We start from the raw sequence: 20,041 nt of genomic DNA on the forward strand, positions 1-20,041 counted from the left end.
CTAGAAGCAGCACAAATGAGATTTTTAAGACCATTATTAGGCTTTACAAGACTAGACCACCAAAGAAATTTAGATATCCGCGAGAAATTAAAAGTAGATAACATAGTAAATGACATAAAACGGTATCAGGAAAAATGGATCAGCCACATAGAAAGAATGAACCCAGACCAGATCCCAAAATTAGCCTTTAACTACAAACCTACAGGCAAGAGAGATGTTGGTCGACCAAGACAACGATGCTTACAACGGAACAGGTTTTAAGAGACCTAAGCCGGACCAAGTCCATGATGAACTGCAAATTTATCCCTAGGTAACTGATACTTTTAATGAGAAGTCACATTTCTCAGCTTAATGCTGAGAAATGTGACTTCCCGTAAAAGTCATCAATTATGCTTTCTCAAGTTGCAATGATGTGACTGTTTTTTTTTATTCATTCACTATTTTTGGATTGATTATTTTGAGCTGACTCTGGAAGTGGTGCAATACCAGAGCAACTCGTGGCAAAGTTGGAGCAAGCTCCAAGCTCTTCGCCGTGTTCCCAAAGATCAGTTCAATATCTCGGGTCCCCATGGAACCCGCGTTAGATATTAAGCTAACGAGAACAGATACTACACTACGATCTAGGCCATAAGGCCGAGAAGCGATACCATCAACTCCCAGCAGATACTGTTTAAATCGAAATTAAATAAGCCGTCATTTGGTAGTTAAGTAAGACATTCATTAACATCCCAAAATTGACGAATATAATTTTAAAAATGAAGACATTACAACTTTTACTACAGTAATTCCATAGACTTACTTAAGAAATTGAGTTGGAAAAGAAAAGTATATTATTAATATTAGACGGTATCCTTTTATTTCGTGTGTATGAATTCAGTCTAAAGCTTTCCTGTTGAAAGTTGGGAAGTATTATGAATAGTGGCGAATTTATGACGTCATTGGGTTAGTCACTGCGGGAGAGCCCGATGCGACGGCTGATTTGGAATGATTGTTAAAGATCACTTTGGCCACGTTCGGGAATCTGGCTGAATTGACGAGAATTTAGTCTTCACTGGTCATAAATAAACAAATGCAATATTGATGTATTATATGAAAGAAAATTGGAGATGAAAATTAGAAATTAGAATAATTAGAAAATTAGAAGCAGCTGAAGTAATTGCCGATTCCGAAACAGAATTGTAAGTTTGATCACACCCACACTGATTCCATAAAATTCTCAATGGAGATTTAATTCATTTATTAATGATAATCCACTTAAATAATGCTACATTTCCTGTGATTGAGGCGATATGTTATTAAAAATAAGTTGTGAGAGCTGAAAACAATTAATCCAAGGGTAGTGAAAAATTCCCTAGTCTGGTAATATAGTTTAACAGCTTTTGAGTTGGGTCGTCTGCTCCTGTATCTATTCAGCTCTAATTTTAAATCATAAATAATGAAATCGTTCGAAGACAGTTTGAATCTCTTCTCTTTTCTTCGTTATCGTAAATAGAAAGATAATAGTAAGTAAAAAGAATTTTAACCATCGTAACAATGAAACACTCTTCATAAAGAGTGTTTTGAATTTATGTGTTATTATTATTATTATTATTATTATTATTCCTTTTAGGGAGAAATATGAATCATGTGCATCTCATTTCGAGACTGCTAAAGATTTTCCAAATTTTCCCTCATACAGCCATATCTCCGTAGCATAATGGTGATTGTTTCACTTTCATTTTGAAAATTTTGGGCTTAAACCCAAAATTACTTCCCCCCCCCCCCAAGTATAACTTTTGGCTATTTTCTGGTGGTCGCGCGCAGAATATTTCGTTCGGCATTATGTGCTGCCATCTGCTGACGTCCACTGATAATGATAGTGGAAAAATAATTTTTTTTCTTCCTTTATCATTTATTTATTATTTAGTATTATTAGCCATATGGTGCAAGGAAGCCTGAGGCTTATGCTGCACCAGCCAAAAAGAAACAGAGAGAGAGAGAGAGAGAGAGAGAGAGAGCGAGCAAGGGTAAGACGTAGAAGGGAATCACAAAGAAGGAGAAGAATGATAATATCCAGCTCACGACCCTGGGTGTGCCAAGCCCATACTCACCAGATGTAAGCCCCTTAGGTTATATTGCGTTTTCTCAATTTTTAATCGTTTAATTTCAACTTTATTCTGTATGACAGCGAGATAATGTTTCTTTTTTCTAATAAATAAATTACGTATCTTAATCATTACAAATACGCAACAATAAATTAATAAATTAAAAAAAAAAACAAAACAGATGTATGCTAATCGCAATCGCCGTCTCTGTATGGTCTACTCAGTATGCAATCGCTCATGTGCTATGGTATAAATAAGTATAATATTATAATTATTATAATTACATAATTATAAGCACATTGCGAGATTCAGCCCGTACGTTATTATTATTATTATTATTATTATTATTATTATTAATAGCCATATGGTGCAAGGAAGCCTGAGGCTTATGCTGCACCGGCCAAAAAAAAAATTTCCCTATTACCCTGAGAGAGAGAGAGAGAGAAGTAGAAAGGAATCACCAAGAAAGAGAAGAATGATGATATCCAGCTCAAGACCCTGGGTGTGCCAAGCCCATACTCACCAGATGTGAGCTTCTGGGGATACGTTTACAGAAGAAAGTGTACAACTCATTACGAAAAATATGTGCCCCGGCAGAACCGGCTCATGTCGATACCACCCTGAACCACAGGTGTCAAACCAACTTTGGTTTGACACCTAACCAAACCAACCTGAACCACAGGGTTTGACACCCTGTGGTTCAGGGTGGTATCGACATATGATGGAGGCGCAGGTGTCAAACCAACTTTGGTTTGACACCTGCGCTTCCATCAGATTCATAAACTGAAAAAGTTTAAAAGAGAATGGGCCTGTGGCACTAGTTTCCATAGTTTTGCAAAAGAAGAGTACAGTAGAACCAGTGGATACGGTAAAGAAGCTTTCGGGGTAACGAAACCAGAAATCACTTTTCACCCTTTCCTTGGTGGTCAAAAGTGATTTCTGGTGAAGATCGGCAGGAAAGTCTACGACTGAAAAAGTTAGAAATTATGTGATAAAGAATACAATGAAAGTCCAAAAAACTATTATTGATAAAATAGAGAAGAAAAGATTGGAATGGTTTGGCCAAGTGAAGAGAATGGAGGATGACAGACAAATTGCCAAGAGCAGCCATGGAGAAGAAAAAAGAGAGAAGGACCAAGACCAAGTGGATATAGGGTGTGAGAGCAGCGATGAATAGAAGAGGACTGGTGGACGGAGATTGGGAAGATAGAAGAAAATGGGGGGGGGGGGAGATAAAGGAATGACTTTTCGATGTTAGGTTGGGGAGAACAGTTGTAATAACGGAATAAATTCTAAGAAGATTAGCTAAGTTTAAAGGCTTTTGATGTGGTCTGCTGCTCCTGTATAATTTAAAAAATAAATTTAAATTATACATCGAAGACGGTTTGATTCCCTTCCCTTGTCTTCTATTCCCTTTCGCAAATAAAAAGGTACTTCGTAGAAGACAGCAGTTCACGGAAGGTCATAACATTCTACGAAAAGTGCCGTAAAGTTCTGCCATCTGCACGTAACGGTAAAACTTTTAAGTCCTTGCCATTTAAAGAATTCAAACCATCCTATCAATAAAACATTAATATGGTGGATTTTTTTTTTTTTTTTTTTTTTGTTAGTTCTTAACTAACGTTAAGGAAGAATACTTCTCGGTAGCAGCAGTCGAACTTGGTACGTTATTAACAAGTTCGAATGTTGGCTATATTCCGATGAGCACGAAAAATGTTTCAGTTTTTTTTCCCCTGGTATTTTTCAATGCCCACTTTACTATGTTAATTTGTCTGTGATGTGCTGCCATCTAGTACTGCACAAATATTTTTTTAAACATTAGACAAGTGGTGGCCAACCTTTCCCCGTACAGGGGCCGTATTCAAACTTAGATTTGTTTCACGGGCCGCACTCAGTGATTCGAGAAAAAAATAGTGTTACATGTAACCGTTTTTTATTTTCAGGCTATATATAAAAAATGTAAATTCTCAAAATTTGGTTGCAAATTTGCAATTCTCAAATGGAATGAAGACGCTCATCTGTTATTCTCTTTCTTTTTTAAATATTTATTTGATTTCGTGAGTGAAAAATAGTGCTTGGATCTTTGTTTGGATCAAACATACGTTGATCCAAACAAAGTAGCCATTTTCATGGCATTTTCTTTTATTAGTGAAAAATCTTCAAATGGGAGAGTCTTGTAGAATTCGAGGTTTTATTTTTGCAGTCCATATACTGTACTCATTTTTGAACCATGTTTTGGCTTAAAGATCAATTCTTTCTTATTTCTCTACTCTTTGTATAATTGTTTGTCGAGACAAACTAATGTCTTGTATCTTTGTTCGTTTCTACGCAAAAATTTCTTCCACAACTTTTAATAAACAACGTTTGGCAAATTCTCCATCACTGAGAGGTTTACTTTCAAAAGCGATCAATGTGCAACTTCATCACCCCAGGGGCTCACATCTGGTGAGTATTAACAACGAGTCGCCTGGTATTGTACTAATTTTAAACAGCATCACGAAAGGTTAATCTAGCATTTATGTAAAAGATTCTAGATGGTGGACCAGTAACCCCCAAACAGGCTGTCACAACGGTGTCTCATCTAAATATATAGTAGATTTAAATTTTGGCCATGCCTTTTGAAAGAAGTGCAGAACCAAGGCAACTTGTAATACTGGCAATTTTTCTGTTTATAATACCACGAATTAATTAGGAAATTTAAATCTGGTTGTTTGCATAAATACGTAAAAGAACAAGCGATTTCTTCCAACTTCATATAATTTCAATAAGACCAAATAGTATTTGGCACTTCATAATTTGAAGTTCTCTAAATTCTTATAGAGAAGTTAGAGAGCTTCAAAGAGAAGCTCTTTCTCTCTCTCTCTCTTTTCATGTTCCTCTTTCTAAAGAGAAACATGAAATTAATTTTAAAAAGTTCATGTATTTTAATTATTTTATTGCATGAAAGAATAATAATAATTAGGCGACACATAAAATAAATAACATATAGAAAAAACAATGCCGATCACTTGTGTATAGACTTTCATAGACTACACCAGAGTTTCCAGAAGTGTGGGCGTGTCCAGGGCCGTAAAAATGGGGCTGGGGTGCATTGTATGCGTTGCACCAGGGCCCCGATCTATGGGGCCCGAAATCGAGGCGCCATCAAAGTCTCAACATAAATAAACGAGGTCCCCCAAATATTTTTTTTGCACGGCCCTGGGCGTGTCCCCTGGAGACACGAAGCGTATTTTGTTTCAGTCTTGAGATTAAATGTATAGAAGTAGATATTAATTTACAAAAGTATATACTGTATATTCATGACTAAATTACATTTCTCTTTATTTTATTATCTCTCATAGAAAACCTAACTTGGCCTCAACAACGAGTTGCCCTGGTATTGTACTACTTTCAAACAGCATCATGGAAGGTTAATGAATGGAGTATTCTTGGCATGTTGCCAGCGAGGGAATTATTTTAGGTGAGTGGGCTATACAGACGGGCTTAATGGTGATTTTTTGTATATCGGTGACAACTGTGACTGTTCCTTAAAAGTATCAGTTATTTTTGTCAGTGACAAAGTCGCTAATTATTATTAGCCATATGGTGCAAGGACGCTTGAGGCTTAAGCTGCACCAGCCAAAAAAAAAATAATAAATAAAAAATTCTGAATTACCCTGAGAGAGAGAGAGAGAGAGAGAGAGAGAGAGAGAGAGAGAGAGAGAGAGAGAGAGAGAGAGGAATCACCAAGAAAGAGCAGAATGATGATATCCAGCTCAGACCCTAGGTATGCCAAGCCCATACTCACCAGATGTGAGCCACTGGGGTGAAATTAGTTCATAGCATCATGTTACTTAGTAGTAAATCACCGAAGTAGGTGAATTGGCATCGTTGTGAATGCTTTCACGAGTTGCTTTGACATTGCACTACCTCGAATAAGCAACGCTTCACCAGTGCAAAGATTAATGCTACTTATTCTCGGTGGATACCACTACCCAGACGGCCATTTCAAGACTTTTTATGTATATGTGTGTGGAATAACTCTCTTATCCACATCTTTGTCCCTATTAGACCTAGAAAAGCAAAAAAGTAGAGGCAAGTGATAGTAGGAAAGGAAGAAGAAGAAAAGCCGAGGAGGAAATATCAATAGGACCATCAAAATTAATTGAGCTCTGAAAAAACTAAAGCGAGTGTTTTATTGATTAGTAAGTACAGTATAAGGAAACTTCACTTTGGTTCAATTGTATCATTTATTTCTTTTAAAACTAATTTTAAAATATATATACTTGGTTTACAGGTGTTTTGAATGTTTACGGATAAAAGATATCCATGATATAAGAAACAACATGTACTACAAGGCAATTGCTGCCAAAAAGTGCCGAAGAAATTATGAAAGGTTTGGAACTGAAGACTAATAAAGGGTAGCCATTTTTATGGATCAACAGCAAACAGCACAGAATTGCCCTTTTATTTATTTAATTTTCTCTGAATATAATATGAAGCACTTTCATAACATGGAATAATTTGCCTATATAGTAATTTTCGGAACTGCAGAAATATATACAGGGTGTTTCAAAAATGATGGCCTAAAATTTAAAGGTGAAAAGGACAAAGTCAAAGTATTTTTTCAAAGTATTTTATTATTTTTTTGGCGGGCTCCAGGGTTTCCCCTAGAAAAGGACAAACTAAAATAAGCAAAAAAGTCCCAGTGAACATCGGGCCGCAAACGAACCGTTTTCGAGATAATTCACATTTTCTGTTAAGATCCGCCACTGACTATGGGGTTATATATACTAGTTTAGCAAAAAGCTTCGCTAGGGGTGGTTTTATTAAACATTAGATAATACATTTTTGGTTTCAACACAACAGGATTTTGCAGATGTTACATGTTACAGGGCCGACCGGGCTAGCCAGGTGAGTAAAGTGCCTGCCTGGCAACCCAAAGGTGTAAAGTGTAAAGTGTGTTTAGGGTGTTCAGGAGCGGGAGTGCAGTAGCACACGCTCCTTGAGTAGACCGGGGTTCAAGCCCCTGAGTGCTAAATACAGTTGATCTGCAAAACCCGCACTGGACCAGCGTGGCAAATTATGGTCCATCTCCCTTAACATGAATTGTTGAGGAGGCTTCCATTCTGCAGTGCGTTGATAATGGCTGCAGTTTACCTTTTTTTTTTTTTTTTTTTTTTTTTTTACAGGATGTTACAAAAGGTGTTCAAAATGCTGTCCTTGCATCCGTACGCAGCTTTGTAGTCTTCTCTGCATTGAAGGCTCCTTCAACCCGACGCTGCAATTCCTCAACTGTGTTAATGTCAGAAGTGTACACTACGCTTTTTACATGACTCCAGATACAAAAATCCATAGGATTTAAGTCTGGTGATCTGGGAGGGCACATTACAGGCCCACCTCTACCTATCCACAGTTGACCATACCTTCTAGTTAGATAGAGAGTCACAACACCGTCACATTTTGCTGGTGCACCATCATGCATAAACCACATGTTCTGGCGTTGCTGAAGTGGAATATTATGATCATCAAGGAGGTCTGGAAGAACATTCTGCAGGAACTGAAGGTACAGCTCTCCTGTTAGCCTATTTGGCAGAAAGTGTGGTCCAACTAGATGGTCTCCTAGTAGTCCTGCCCAGACATTCGACGAGAAACGTTGCTGATGTCGTGACTCGTGAATTGCATTAGGATGTTCGTCAGACCAAACGTGACAGTTATGAAAATTAAAAATACCATAACGAGTAAACCCAGCTTCGTCAGTGAACAAAATGTTGTTTTAAAATTGGGGTTCAGGACACACTGTTGTTGCACCAGAGTGAACTGTTGTTCACTCTGGGAGGGTAGTCTGTATTGCTGAGACCTTGTACACGCTGGATATGGTAAGGATACAGTAACTGGCGATATAAAATTCGCCACACACTGCCATGATTCAGTACATGCTCTTGCAGAGCAACCCTCCTTGTTGAAAATTCCTGGATTTTGTTCTATTCTTTCTAACACCCTTTCCTCAACATCAGGTGTTATGCTTCTGGGCCTACCTGCTCGTACTCCATGTACAAAGCGCCCATGTTCTCTAAGGCGTTGACGTACCCTGATGAATGTGCGCCTGTTCGGCTGCCTTCGGCGGAGAAATGCTTCTTGGTACAAACGTGCAGCCTCGAGTGCACTGCCGTTAGCTTTACCACACATGATGTGCATGTCCGCATACTCTCGTTGCAGTAACCTCTTTCCATGTTGACCATCCTTTGGCAAGTACTAGTATGCCTGCTACATCTCAGAGCATTGAGAGAGGGGAAAGGGAGAGAATGAGCATAACATAACCTAACCTAAACAAACAAGTCAGTGGTGGATCTCACCTCTGTACAGTTCACCTTAGTGGTGGATCCCATTACATTATCTATACCAATGGTTCCTAATCTTTTGTCACTCAAGTCACACTAAGTTAAAAGAGAAAAATATTAAGTTTAAATCCTGCTGGCCGCAAAAACAGATTATTATAAGACTAGACAGTTCTACAAGCAACTTATTATGAAAGAAATGTCTCTGCTTTTTTGCATGAATTCTTAGAGATAAATGCAATCATTGATACTAGTACCGAATTTCTTTATTAAGACTTCCGGACTGTAAAATGTTTTTTTTTTTTTTTTGTTGTTGTAAAATGTGCAGGATTTTAAAGAATTCGAAAATACTCTGGCACTTTATATTCAAGTGTTGGTTTCGAAATCCAAATGACACTTTCACATGCATTTATTGTTGAAAATTAATCTTTAAACATGTATTTGTTAAATCTTTACTGCTTTCTGAAATCAGGGACAGTATCATCTCTGGGCTGTATCATTTATGTTGCTCTGAAAATAAAAAAAACTTGCAAAACAAAATTTGTTTGATGGCTAGTATTAGCATTAGTATACAGCTTATGATGCAGGAAAGCAAGCTTATACAGCACTAAACAAAAAAACGAAAAACACATTTCACAATTCCATTTGCTCTAAAAGTTTGTCCAGTTCTTCCTTGAATTTATTTCAGTTGTCAACTTCCACAACGGCAGATGGAAGTTTGTTCCAGCAATCAACTACCCGCTGGCTAAAGGCAAATTTCCGCACATCTATTCCACAACTGTCTTTCTTCAATTTGAATGTTCCTTCAGGTGAGTAATCTGAGCAAGAGGAAGAATCCCATCAGAATTCAGCGTGCTCAACCCATTCAAGGCCTTATACACCTCAATCAGATCACCTAGTCTCCAGACGCTGCAATTTGCAGAACTTAAGTCTTTCTTGGTAAGAGGACTCCTTCGTTCCCCTCGCCACTCTCGTTGTCCTCTGTACTCGTTCTACATCCTTCCTAAAACGAGGCCTCCAGACCTGCACGCAGTACTCAAGGCGCGGCCTGACCATTGCCTTATACAAAAGGATAATCACCTCCTTATCCCTACTAGCAAAATTCCTGTATATCATTGACAAGTCACCATGACCTGCTCTGGCACCTGTCTACACTGCTCAGAAAACTACGTATCTGACTGCACAATTACCCTCAAATTTTCCTAAACCATGCGCTTGTCCAGATGAAATCTGCAGCCCATTACTGTCGCATTTGGCCAAGTTGTATACAGAACGTTGTGGATGGCCTTTTCATATTCTACAAGCACGAATTTTGGGAAAAATTCCAAATTAAATTTTCGAATAATTTCACTGAACAGAGTAAACAGTGCTTTGTATGTTTGCTGGCAACAAATAGAATGCCATTGGAATACAGTGGCCGTTTTCAATTATACAAGCATCATATTATGAAAGAAATGTCACTGCTTTTTGCATGAATTCTTAGATATAAATGCAATCATTGATACTAGTATAAAATATTTCGAAGCGTAAAAAATTGCAAAAAATGTTGTGCAGTACCAAAAAGTACCACCCAGACAAGATGATGATGGTTTCTTCATCAGATGAAAATCGTTTATGAAATTCATTGAGAATTAAGTTTAAGAATTAAAGCCAGCCTAGTTTCTTTAATATTAGAGTGGCTTTGATTAGGTACACAAATACAGTACCAATAAAAGCGGTGTTACGTCTTCAGCTATGCCTACTGGTTTTGGTTTCACAACTATCTACATAAGGGTACTGTATACGGTTACCACTTTCTTTACAGTTTGCCATGCTGTCCAATAAAATGCCACAGTGAAATCTATAAAAAAAGAACAGAAATACTAAAAAGAGTTCTTAATGCAAATTTAATTGTAATAGATCATTACGCAAGATGTGGAAGTTGACTGAAAAATGTCTCGAGTTATATAAGAAATATAACTCCAGACATTTTTATATAATTAAGCACGAATTTTCAAGGCAGATATTAAAGGTCGAATTATATGCTGAATAACTTCGTTACCTGTTTTACAGTTCTTTTCTCTATATGGTAATATAAATAACGAAATGTGGCTGACGCGTAAACATAAATATTTACAATAATCTTTGTAAACACAAATATTCGCGATAATCTTGTAAACGCAAATATTTACATATCATGTAAACAATTATTTACAACACCCCTAAATTTTAACTTTTTTAAATTTAGACTTCTCTTTATTTCTTATACTTCCCTTTAATTAAAAGCAAAGGGAAGCCTAAATTTAAAAAGAGCTCCTAGAAAAAAAGCACCATAACTAGCCTATTATTATTAATTATAAATTATTAAGTACTTACATATATTTTTCTAAATGATATAAATTCAAGATACCAAGGACGCAACAGGATGGGATAGAAAAATCAGGCTTACACAACGTCAGACTGAAAACTCAGGCTCGTATTTACACGAAATATTAACTGGCATATATATTACACCAGTAATTGTTTATGTTTCGAAACTGAAAGTGTAATATAATTAAAATTTCACTAATCTTTCGGAAAATGCTTTCTTAATTCAGCATTTATCAATTTATCTACCCCAACATCTTCCCTCTTTTACGAGGTATTGTTTTCTAACGCCCTCTTCATGGAAATAAAAATTATTTTTACTGTAAAAACGTAATAATAATTAATATAAATATTTCTTGTTTTAACATTAGTTAAAACAATTAGGGAATCACAGCAGACGCAAAACACGTTTCTGTAAATACGATGACCTAATGGTATAGTTGATGTTCAGGGTATACTGAAAAAAAATCAAAGCAATTCCACAGAGAACAATAATTGCAGCTTTATTGGAACATAACACATCAGAAGCAAAATATTGTAAGTCTGTACGAAATATCTCATTTCTATACCTGCTACATGTGGTTCTGTCCCGGATTATGGAGAGTTTTGTACAACCCAGAGACTAATGTCACCCGATGCACTATGCCAGATGCACACATCTGGCATAGTGCATCACTATGATGAAAGACACCATCACGTCATGGAACATCGGTGTACGTGATCGGCAGTAACGGTTCGATAGGTCTTCGCCATCAAACACCTATGCACGCATATCAGAGGGGCTAGGGTATTCCAACAAAACATTCCCCAGTCTAGAACAGTACCTCCAACCTGCACTCTCCACACCAAACGTGGGGTTCATCATCTCATGTTGTCGACACACACGTACCTTTCCACTGAGTATGATGCAAAAGGAAACGCGATTCTTTCGACCATAATTTGATTCAGTTATTGACTGTCGAATTGTCATGTTCACAGCACGTGAGGTGCAGATATCTGTGACGTAGAGTAAGAAGGATGTCGAGTCGGTTTTCTGCATTAATACCCCATCTGATGGAGAATACATTGAATAGCCCTGCCACAAAGTGCTCTGGACTGTCTCACACTGACCTGGCAGTGAACTGTGACATCATGACCATCCTTTATATTGGCACAAGTCTTTGAAAACGGCTCCGACTCATTTCATCCATCACCACTTTCGTATCATTAGATTTTACGAAGCTGGTTGTTTTTGTCCCTTGTCTGCCACGCAAACTCACGTAACAGTAAGTCAGGAACAGCTCATTGGATATATTGTACTATCTCGGAGATGGATATACCTCCCTACCTTGCACCAACAATCACACCTTATTGAAAGCCCATCATATCGCTACCTCTACTTCTCTGCCTGTCAAATGTAATAGATCTGTTAGCGTCATGTGCTTGTTATACACAATACATACCCACGTATTGAGCGTTGGTGGAATTCACCTGACTGAACTTTTATTCTCGCATTGCAGTAAACTTTGCTCCCATTAGGGTAGATAATTCTATTTTAATGCATTTTTTGAGTTAATATGAATGTTTTTCTTGAATTTATCTGACATTTCAATCGTTTCTGTAATAAGATTCTGTTCTATTCAATGGTGTATTATTTCATGTTGTTCAAAAATGAATTTTCTATTCATGTGTGAGTAACACATGATTAATTTAACTTAAGATTAATTGCATATGTATTGACTGATCGCCTTCATTTTATTACTTACCATTTATTTTTGTGTTGAAATGTTTGTTCTCTTAAACCTTGAAATAATTGAATGATTAGGAGTGAATATTAAATCTTAAATTACATCTAAGTTAAAAATTAACGTCATTCTCTAAAGTACTTTACAAGATGTTGTAATTTTACATTGGACACAGTTATATTGAATGTATCAGTATTTTGGGAGCTCTCATTGAACGTGCGAGATGTCTCTTTAGTACTTCTTGGGAAAGTACATACACCGATGAGCCAAAACATTATGAACACCTACCTAATATGATGTTGGTCCTCCACGTGCATCCAAAACAGCTCATACCCGGCGAGGCAGGGACGCTACACGATATCTAAATGTATCTTGTGGTATCTGGTACCAACACGTAACCAGCAGATCCTTTAACTCCTGTAAGGACCGTGGTTAAGACACCGCAGATCGGAGTTGCTGTTCCAACACAAACCACAGATGCTCGATGGGATTGATGTCTGTGGAATTTGAAGGGCAGAACAATACCTAGAAGTCTTCCTCATGTTCCGCGAACCAGTCTCGAACAATCCGGGCGGTGTGGCATGGCGCATTATTCTGCTGAAAGTTATTGTTGTTATTGTTATTTGGTTTTTAGGAGCATCAGCAACTAAGGCCATTTGTTCCGGGGATATGCGGTGGTCATTTCCTGACCTTTCCGCATCCTCCGTATTTGGTGGTCACGGACTCGAACCCCGGTCTAATCAAGAAGATTTTGCTACGCACTGCCGCTCCTGCCTACCTGGTTACGGAGGCGCCCCTGCTGAAAGACGGCGCAGCCAGAGGGGAAGACCGTTGCCATGAAAGGGTGTACCTGGTTAGCAATGATGTTTAGGTTAAACTAAACTATTATTTTTAGGCCACCTGAATAATTAAATTCATCTGCCGTGCTGTGTGTCATATGATTGTTAATTGCGTGTGTTCTATGGTCGATTTGCTCGTTTTGCTAGACGTAAAACTCCAGTTTCTGGGGGGGAACCTTGCTATCTACGCCTGAGATCGACTAACTCAGCCAGGGAGTAAAAAAAGTCCATTAAGGGTAAAGCGTAAAGTGTATTTAGGGTCAAACAGCACCAGGGGTTTCCCTCATCGCCGCCTAGTTTACTTTCTGTGGTGATACAGTTCGCTGTATAGGCCAGAGATTTAAAAGTGTGGATCTTGAAATGTGTGGTGTCGTGTACCTTTGTTCTTCTGGCCATTTAGCCGCCAAGCACCATGCCGAGGCCCGACGTTGCCCCACAGACATATTTGCCTGTAGTATGGGATGTTTGTAACTGTGTATTGTATTTTGGGGTATTGTCGGTTGTATCTCCTGGTTTTGCTTCGTATGGAGAGCTGTTTTTCTCGTAGTGTTTCTATTAAAAAAAAAATTATTTTCGGGTATATATTTTGCTATTGCTCCTTATTTTCATTTCCATCTCCCAGGATTATTCCTAAAATTGTAAAGATGTCTTTCTTTTTTTTTTTTTTTTTTTTTTTGCGTCGGTTCCTCCTGGAAGGATTGGCTTGTTTTTCCATTTTCTAATTCTTATGATATTGATCTTTCTAAAGTTCGTTTGGAGTGCGAACCATTTTTGAAATCTGGTTCCAAAGCTTCCTGTTTGGGTAACTTGTTTGAGGTATTCGTGGCTTATAGTATCAAATGCTTTTTCGACGTCTTGACCTAGGAGACAAGGTGTCTCCGTCTCCTAGTAGTTGCAGAGCAACTAACTAGTCTCCCTCTTTTTTCTAATGCGGGTCCTCATTCCCATTATTGGCGAAGAACAATACTTTTAGGAGAGTTAGTATCTCTGTTAAAACAGTGTTACTATTAATTCAACTTTAAACTCCCCAGAAATACCACGTTTCAGCTGCATCGAAATTTGTGCTCGAAGTAATCCAAGAATGCTCGTAAGAAAATTACTTTTGGTTGTTTTGGTGTGTACAGTCAATGTAATGGTCAGCCTTTCATTAAAGTTGTTTTGTTCTCGTACTTCTTAGTGCGTTGTATTTTCCAATTTCCAATAGGGTCATTGAGAGAAACGAGATCACAAGAGTTAACGACAGAGGGTGGAGCTCAGTATTAAGAAAATATGAATCGACACTGTATAGAGTGGCCACGTAATGTTCAGTTAATTATTAAGTAATTCTTAGTCAATATGTTTGGCGTATATATGCTTGTTTTTTTTCTCTCTGTTATATCCAGTTACTGACGTCTTTCCGACATCGAATAAAGAATAAGTCAAGTGATATTTTATAGTGATGTAATTCTCTTAAGGGACTTTATTCACTGGACTTTAACGATTCTTTTCAAAATAACACTTAACGACCGACGACTGCATTCTAGTGTTTAATTTAACGAATGTTTATTATAGATCTTTATTGGTTTAATCACACCAAAAACCACTTCCTGTATCAAATGCACTTCACACTTGACTAGCAGAAAAGGATGCTGTTGGAAGCTGATAAGAGATTAGGAAGTGAGCATTAGTGATGATGGTTCTTACAAGCAAGCGTTGCTAGGCAATCGAATGAAACAACTAATTGACAAACTGTAATTTGAGTTTGAGTACATCGATGACCTAAGAGAACTGAGAGAGCCACGACTGAAGTGTAGTGACGCATTCCCTTCCCCATCACCTTTTTTGTGGCACAGGAACAGATTTATATACGCATACACAGTAGTAAAAAAGCACTAGCACATCTATTCCGTTCTCAGCACTCTGACTCTGCAGTCTGATTCTGTTTTCTGCCTTCTGTTTCCGTTGCTTCGAGATCCATCTTGTCGCCTTAGTTTTCCTCTCGGGTCGTCCCTGGCTTCAAGTTAAACAGAGGAACAGAGCAGCGCCCAGTCCTAATCCGAAGTAACGTTCTTTCTGGTAAGTCTTCTTTTAGTTCTCTACTCTTATCGCGACACTGAATTTTTCTCTGGATCATAAAACACATCTAGGAGAGAGGATAGGTAAAATTAGTAACCACGTGAACGTGTCGGTATTAAAAAAAAATAATAAAATAAAATAGATATTAAGCACGATTTCCCTCATCTCCTTAATGATAGTCTCCTCAACTCTGAAATAACCCCAGACTCAAATGCAATCACTCACATTAGAGCTAAGAGAAAATGTAACTCGAGAACCCATTCTTAACACGTTGTCTAAAAGTCTAACCTTGTGAATGAAGTGATTAAATTGAAATGATTATTCTAGTAAGTCTGTGTATTTTTTGGTAAAGTTGCTCTAAACGAATCTTAATATTTAGCTATGAATGCAAACAAAGCACTACTTGTGAAAGATATATCTCGTTAGCCAGAATGTTTCGTGTACCATTGCCTACTTCTACATGTTTATGTAAATTTTGATTTTCTTTCAATAACTTGTTATCTTTTTTGTTTTAAAACAGAACCACAGTCTTTTTTCCTTATCTTAAGACATAATCTCAAATAAAGTGATAATAAATGAAATGATAATGAACAATAAGATGAGTCATTACACACCTGAGCGAGAAAGATAAAAAGACTAGATATTTGGGTTATCGCAGGCCTTAGAATCTGAGAACTACTCCGAGCAGCCTAAGATAACAAACGCAATGCACCTTTGAATTTGACTCTACAAGGAAGAATCCACCCTTCTGATGGAGAGCTAATTCATCCTAGACTCGACTACGAGTTGAAAAACCTCTAGTGAAAACTGTAGTCATTGGTGGCATCAGTCTCCATGACACAGAACACAAGAATAGACATAACAAATGCATTTCAAGCAGTATAGTGTTCAAAAATTCGTTGTATGTGCAGGATGGTATATTCTGTGCTTTTCAGCCTGGTATGCTAGTTAGTCTCATGCTCTCTGTTGTACTTAAGTTAACAAATGTTGTTGCTCAACTTGACATATTGTTTATTTTATAATCAGCTTAAATAAAAGGGGCGCCTCCGTAGCCAGGTGGGAAGGAGTACCAGTGTGTAACACACGCTTCTTGATTAGACCGGGGTTCGAGCCCGTCACCACCAAATATGGAGGATGCGGAAAGGTCAGGGAATGACCACCGCACATCCCCGGAGCAATATGGCCTTAGTTGCTAATGCTCCTAAAAACCAAATAACAACAACAACATTAAATAAAAGGTTACTGATTGATTTTGTCAGATTGGACAATTCCTATAAAATCATTTGCGCACATCACACAGAGTTATTAAACCAGTGATGAATTTTAATTTTACTGAAGAAAGGAACTTCTCGAAGAGAGTCTCAAATAACGATAAGAAAAATATAATTTTAAATAATCGCATTACTTATGATCACCAGTGTAAATAACAACCCTGAAAAATAAATTAAATTCTAACTCAGTTTCAAACTTCCCTTACTTCATCGTAACTAAACAAGAAACTACAATAGGAGGAAAGAGTTGTTTTATAACGCGATAGCCTATTAATTTATTATTATTATTATATATATATATATATATATATATATATATATTTTTTTTTTTTTTCCAAAAAAGTAAAGGTACACTTACAGGTTTATAAACTACAGCTGATACATCAGAACGAAGCATATTGACTGATACTATACAAATAAGTCAAAACTGATGCTACAAATAAGTCAAATTTCTCACAGGGACAAAACGATTGTGGTAGTTCATATGATCAAGCTGTCTTGGGGGATAAATCCATTTCCGAATATTCACACGAAAAAGTAGTTCAATAACAGTCACATGCAGATTTGAGTGTGCTATGATACAGAGTTCTACTGTAACTGATTATTTCATCTAAGCTGAAAACATGCAGATAGTTGGAAAAATATTTTTAAAACCACCCTTTTATTTCTAGAGCAGTAATAAAAACATAGATGTATAACAATAACAACAACAACAATAATATACAAACATGTAAACAGTAAATAAACAAACGAACTAGAATGTTAACAATTGATACCATCTTAAAATGGTTGCGGTAGGGGGAAAAGGGGTTTTGTGCTCATTTAGTGATTTTTTTCTTTTTAAATTTCATTCCTGTATTGAACAGACTCGAATAGCAGAAAATCAAGGACATTTTTAAGGCTACATAACCCTATTAGTACAGTTGAACACATTGAAGCAGGATATATCGGCTTGGAATATTGTTTACCCTGGTCTAAGACGAATTTCAGAATTAATTCCGAGGTATTCTAGGTAGAAGAATGAACTATTTTTTAATCTTCTTCTTCCAGTTACATAGCTCCCTGAGGAGCTGTTGTGGCCACCAACAAATTCCTCCAACTGCATCGATCGTGTGATATACGAGCAGCATCGCAGTGCCATGCCCAGAAGTTCACTGATTCCATTCTTCCACCTAGTTGCAGGTCTTCCTCTGCACCTCTTCCCCTCGGTTTTTCCTTTCATTATATTCTTCAACAGAAAGTTTTCCCTTCTTACTATATGACCAAAAAACTTGAGTTTTTTTCCGTTGATGCTATCTTCTGTTGAAGAAGATACTTGTTTACCGTGTCCCATGTTGAGAACTACAAAATAAGCAACCTGTTTAGATTCAATCAACTGCTTATTGCTCACCTAGATATTCCAAATCCAATTATATCTTATATTCAAATTACTATTCAACGAAAGCTGAGTTTGTCATTAATATCGATATGTATCTACAGAAATGTGTACCCAGAAGCTGATTTGCATGTTGTAAGGACTGCAAAACCCTGAATAACTCACGAAGGGGAGCCATTACCTTTGCCTGAGATCGACTGATTACAAGCTCGATTGAAGAGGACATTAGAATTTAATCCGGACCTTGATGTGAATCTATGGACTTAGTAGTGACATGGCTGAAGGTCAAGAAAGCAGAAGGTACTTGTTTACTTGAATTTCTGCCCTCTCAGTAGCACAGTTTATGTAATCATCATCCTCCACACACTGACTGGAAAAGACATCAGTTTGAATCCCGCAAATGATGCAAGGAGCTTTTATGGACCTTTTTGACCATGTGGCCTTAGTTAGTCTCTGATGAAGGTAGCCTTTTCTCCCGAAAAGTAGGGCTTTTCATCCAGCAAGTAATCACCCACAGAACAAACGCGATTTACAGACACAATATACACAAAACCATCACTTAATCATGATCACCGACCTAATACTGTGTGAAACATCGTTCGCTATTCGCCTAGACATTGATTCTATTAGGTGTCTGAAGACGTCCCTAAGAATTTGTAGCCATGCTGCATCAGTGCTCTACACGGTATCGGAATTAATGATAGTTGCTTGTCCATACGCCTTAGTTCCTGTTTAAAAGCATCCGACAGGTATTCAACTGGATTGAGGTCAGGCGAATTTGGGGAACAATCAAGACTGGTGATATCTTCATTGCGTTCGCCGAACCAGTTGTGCACAGTGTGGGTCTTCGAGGATCTCATTTCTGTCCCAGAAAAAATGCAACATAGCAGGGTACATAAAGGTCTCCTAAAAGCTGCTGGTACACTACACCAGTGAAACGTTTGTCCATATGCACCAGGGCCCCAGTTCTTGCCAGCAAAACAAGACCCAAATTAAACAACCACCACCACCTGCCTGAGCACCATGTGCAATGGGATCATGGACTGTTCACAATATTAAATTAATACACCAACCGTTTAAATTAACATAGTTTAATATTTACAAAAAAAAATGGATACTATAAAATAATATATTTACAATGACTAACTTACTATTCATTATGATAAAATACAATAAAATAAAATGAGAATTCAATGTCATAATGAATAGTAAGTCAGTCATTGTAAATAGATTATTTTATAGTATCCATTGTTTTTTTGTAAATATTAAACTATGTTAATTTAAACGGTTGGTGTATTAATTTGATATTGTGAACATGAAATTCCCCAACCTGAGAGGCCTTTTTGAAGAGGATCATGGACTCATGTTGCTTGCTCCACACATCAAGGAGTCGCATCAGGTATTTGGAGTCATCTGACCAGCACACTCGTTTCCAGTCCAAATTCCAACCAGCTTGTTGTTGACACATTCTCCATTGACGATGATCTCCCTCTGACAGAAGAGGGTGTCTCTTGGGCCGTTTGCTGTGGATCCCGTCTGTGTGTTCAATACATCATTTATTATTTTTGTGTTCCCCATATTATATTGCAATGTCAACTGTTGCACGGTGACCTGCCCCAGTCAAGACAACACACTGCACTGCACTCATTGCTCACCATGAACATTCACCTTGAATGGGTTGAGCACGCTGAATTCTGATGGGATCCTTCCACTTGTTCAGATTACGAACCTGAGGGGGCATAAATTCAAATTAAGAAAGGACAGATGTAGAAAAGATGTGCGGAAATTTGCCTTTAGCCAGCGGGTGGTTAATTGCTGGAACAAACTTCCATTTGTCGTTGTGGAAGTTGATAGGCTGAATAAATTTAAGGAGGAACTGGACAGGCATTTGGAGGGAATGGTGTGATTATTTTTTATTTTTTTTTTTTGGCTGACGCTGCATAAGCTCATACATTTGCTTTCTTGCATCACATGCCACTACTACTACTACTGCTACCTTTTGCAATTCTTTATAGTTGTTAGCAGGAGGT

General features: G+C 37.6%; 1 protein-coding gene and 1 non-coding gene across 2 annotated transcripts in view; both read right to left on the minus strand.

The window, feature by feature from the left end:
- The window catches only part of LOC150082281 (galectin-8-like), a 49,920-nt gene extending 32,887 nt beyond the window's left edge, over positions 1-17,033 (minus strand). Inside the window, exons 1-3 of the mRNA XM_090380471.1 lie at positions 16,995-17,033; positions 13,722-13,862; positions 8,420-8,500 (exon numbers count right to left, since the gene is read on the minus strand). Of these exons, the coding sequence (XP_090236597.1) occupies positions 8,420-8,500; positions 13,722-13,862; positions 16,995-17,033 (261 nt within the window). The remainder of the gene's footprint in view (positions 1-8,419; positions 8,501-13,721; positions 13,863-16,994) is intronic.
- Positions 453-645, minus strand: LOC150082282 (U2 spliceosomal RNA). The gene has a single exon (XR_016547330.1). It is a non-coding gene; the product is annotated as a U2 spliceosomal RNA (small nuclear RNA).
- Positions 17,034-20,041: the final 3,008 nt, after the last annotated feature.

Source organism: Mastigoproctus giganteus, chromosome 8 (genome assembly GCF_048544385.1).
Source record: "Mastigoproctus giganteus isolate SK-2022 chromosome 8, ASM4854438v1, whole genome shotgun sequence".
Taxonomy (NCBI): Eukaryota; Metazoa; Arthropoda; class Arachnida; order Uropygi; family Thelyphonidae; genus Mastigoproctus; species Mastigoproctus giganteus.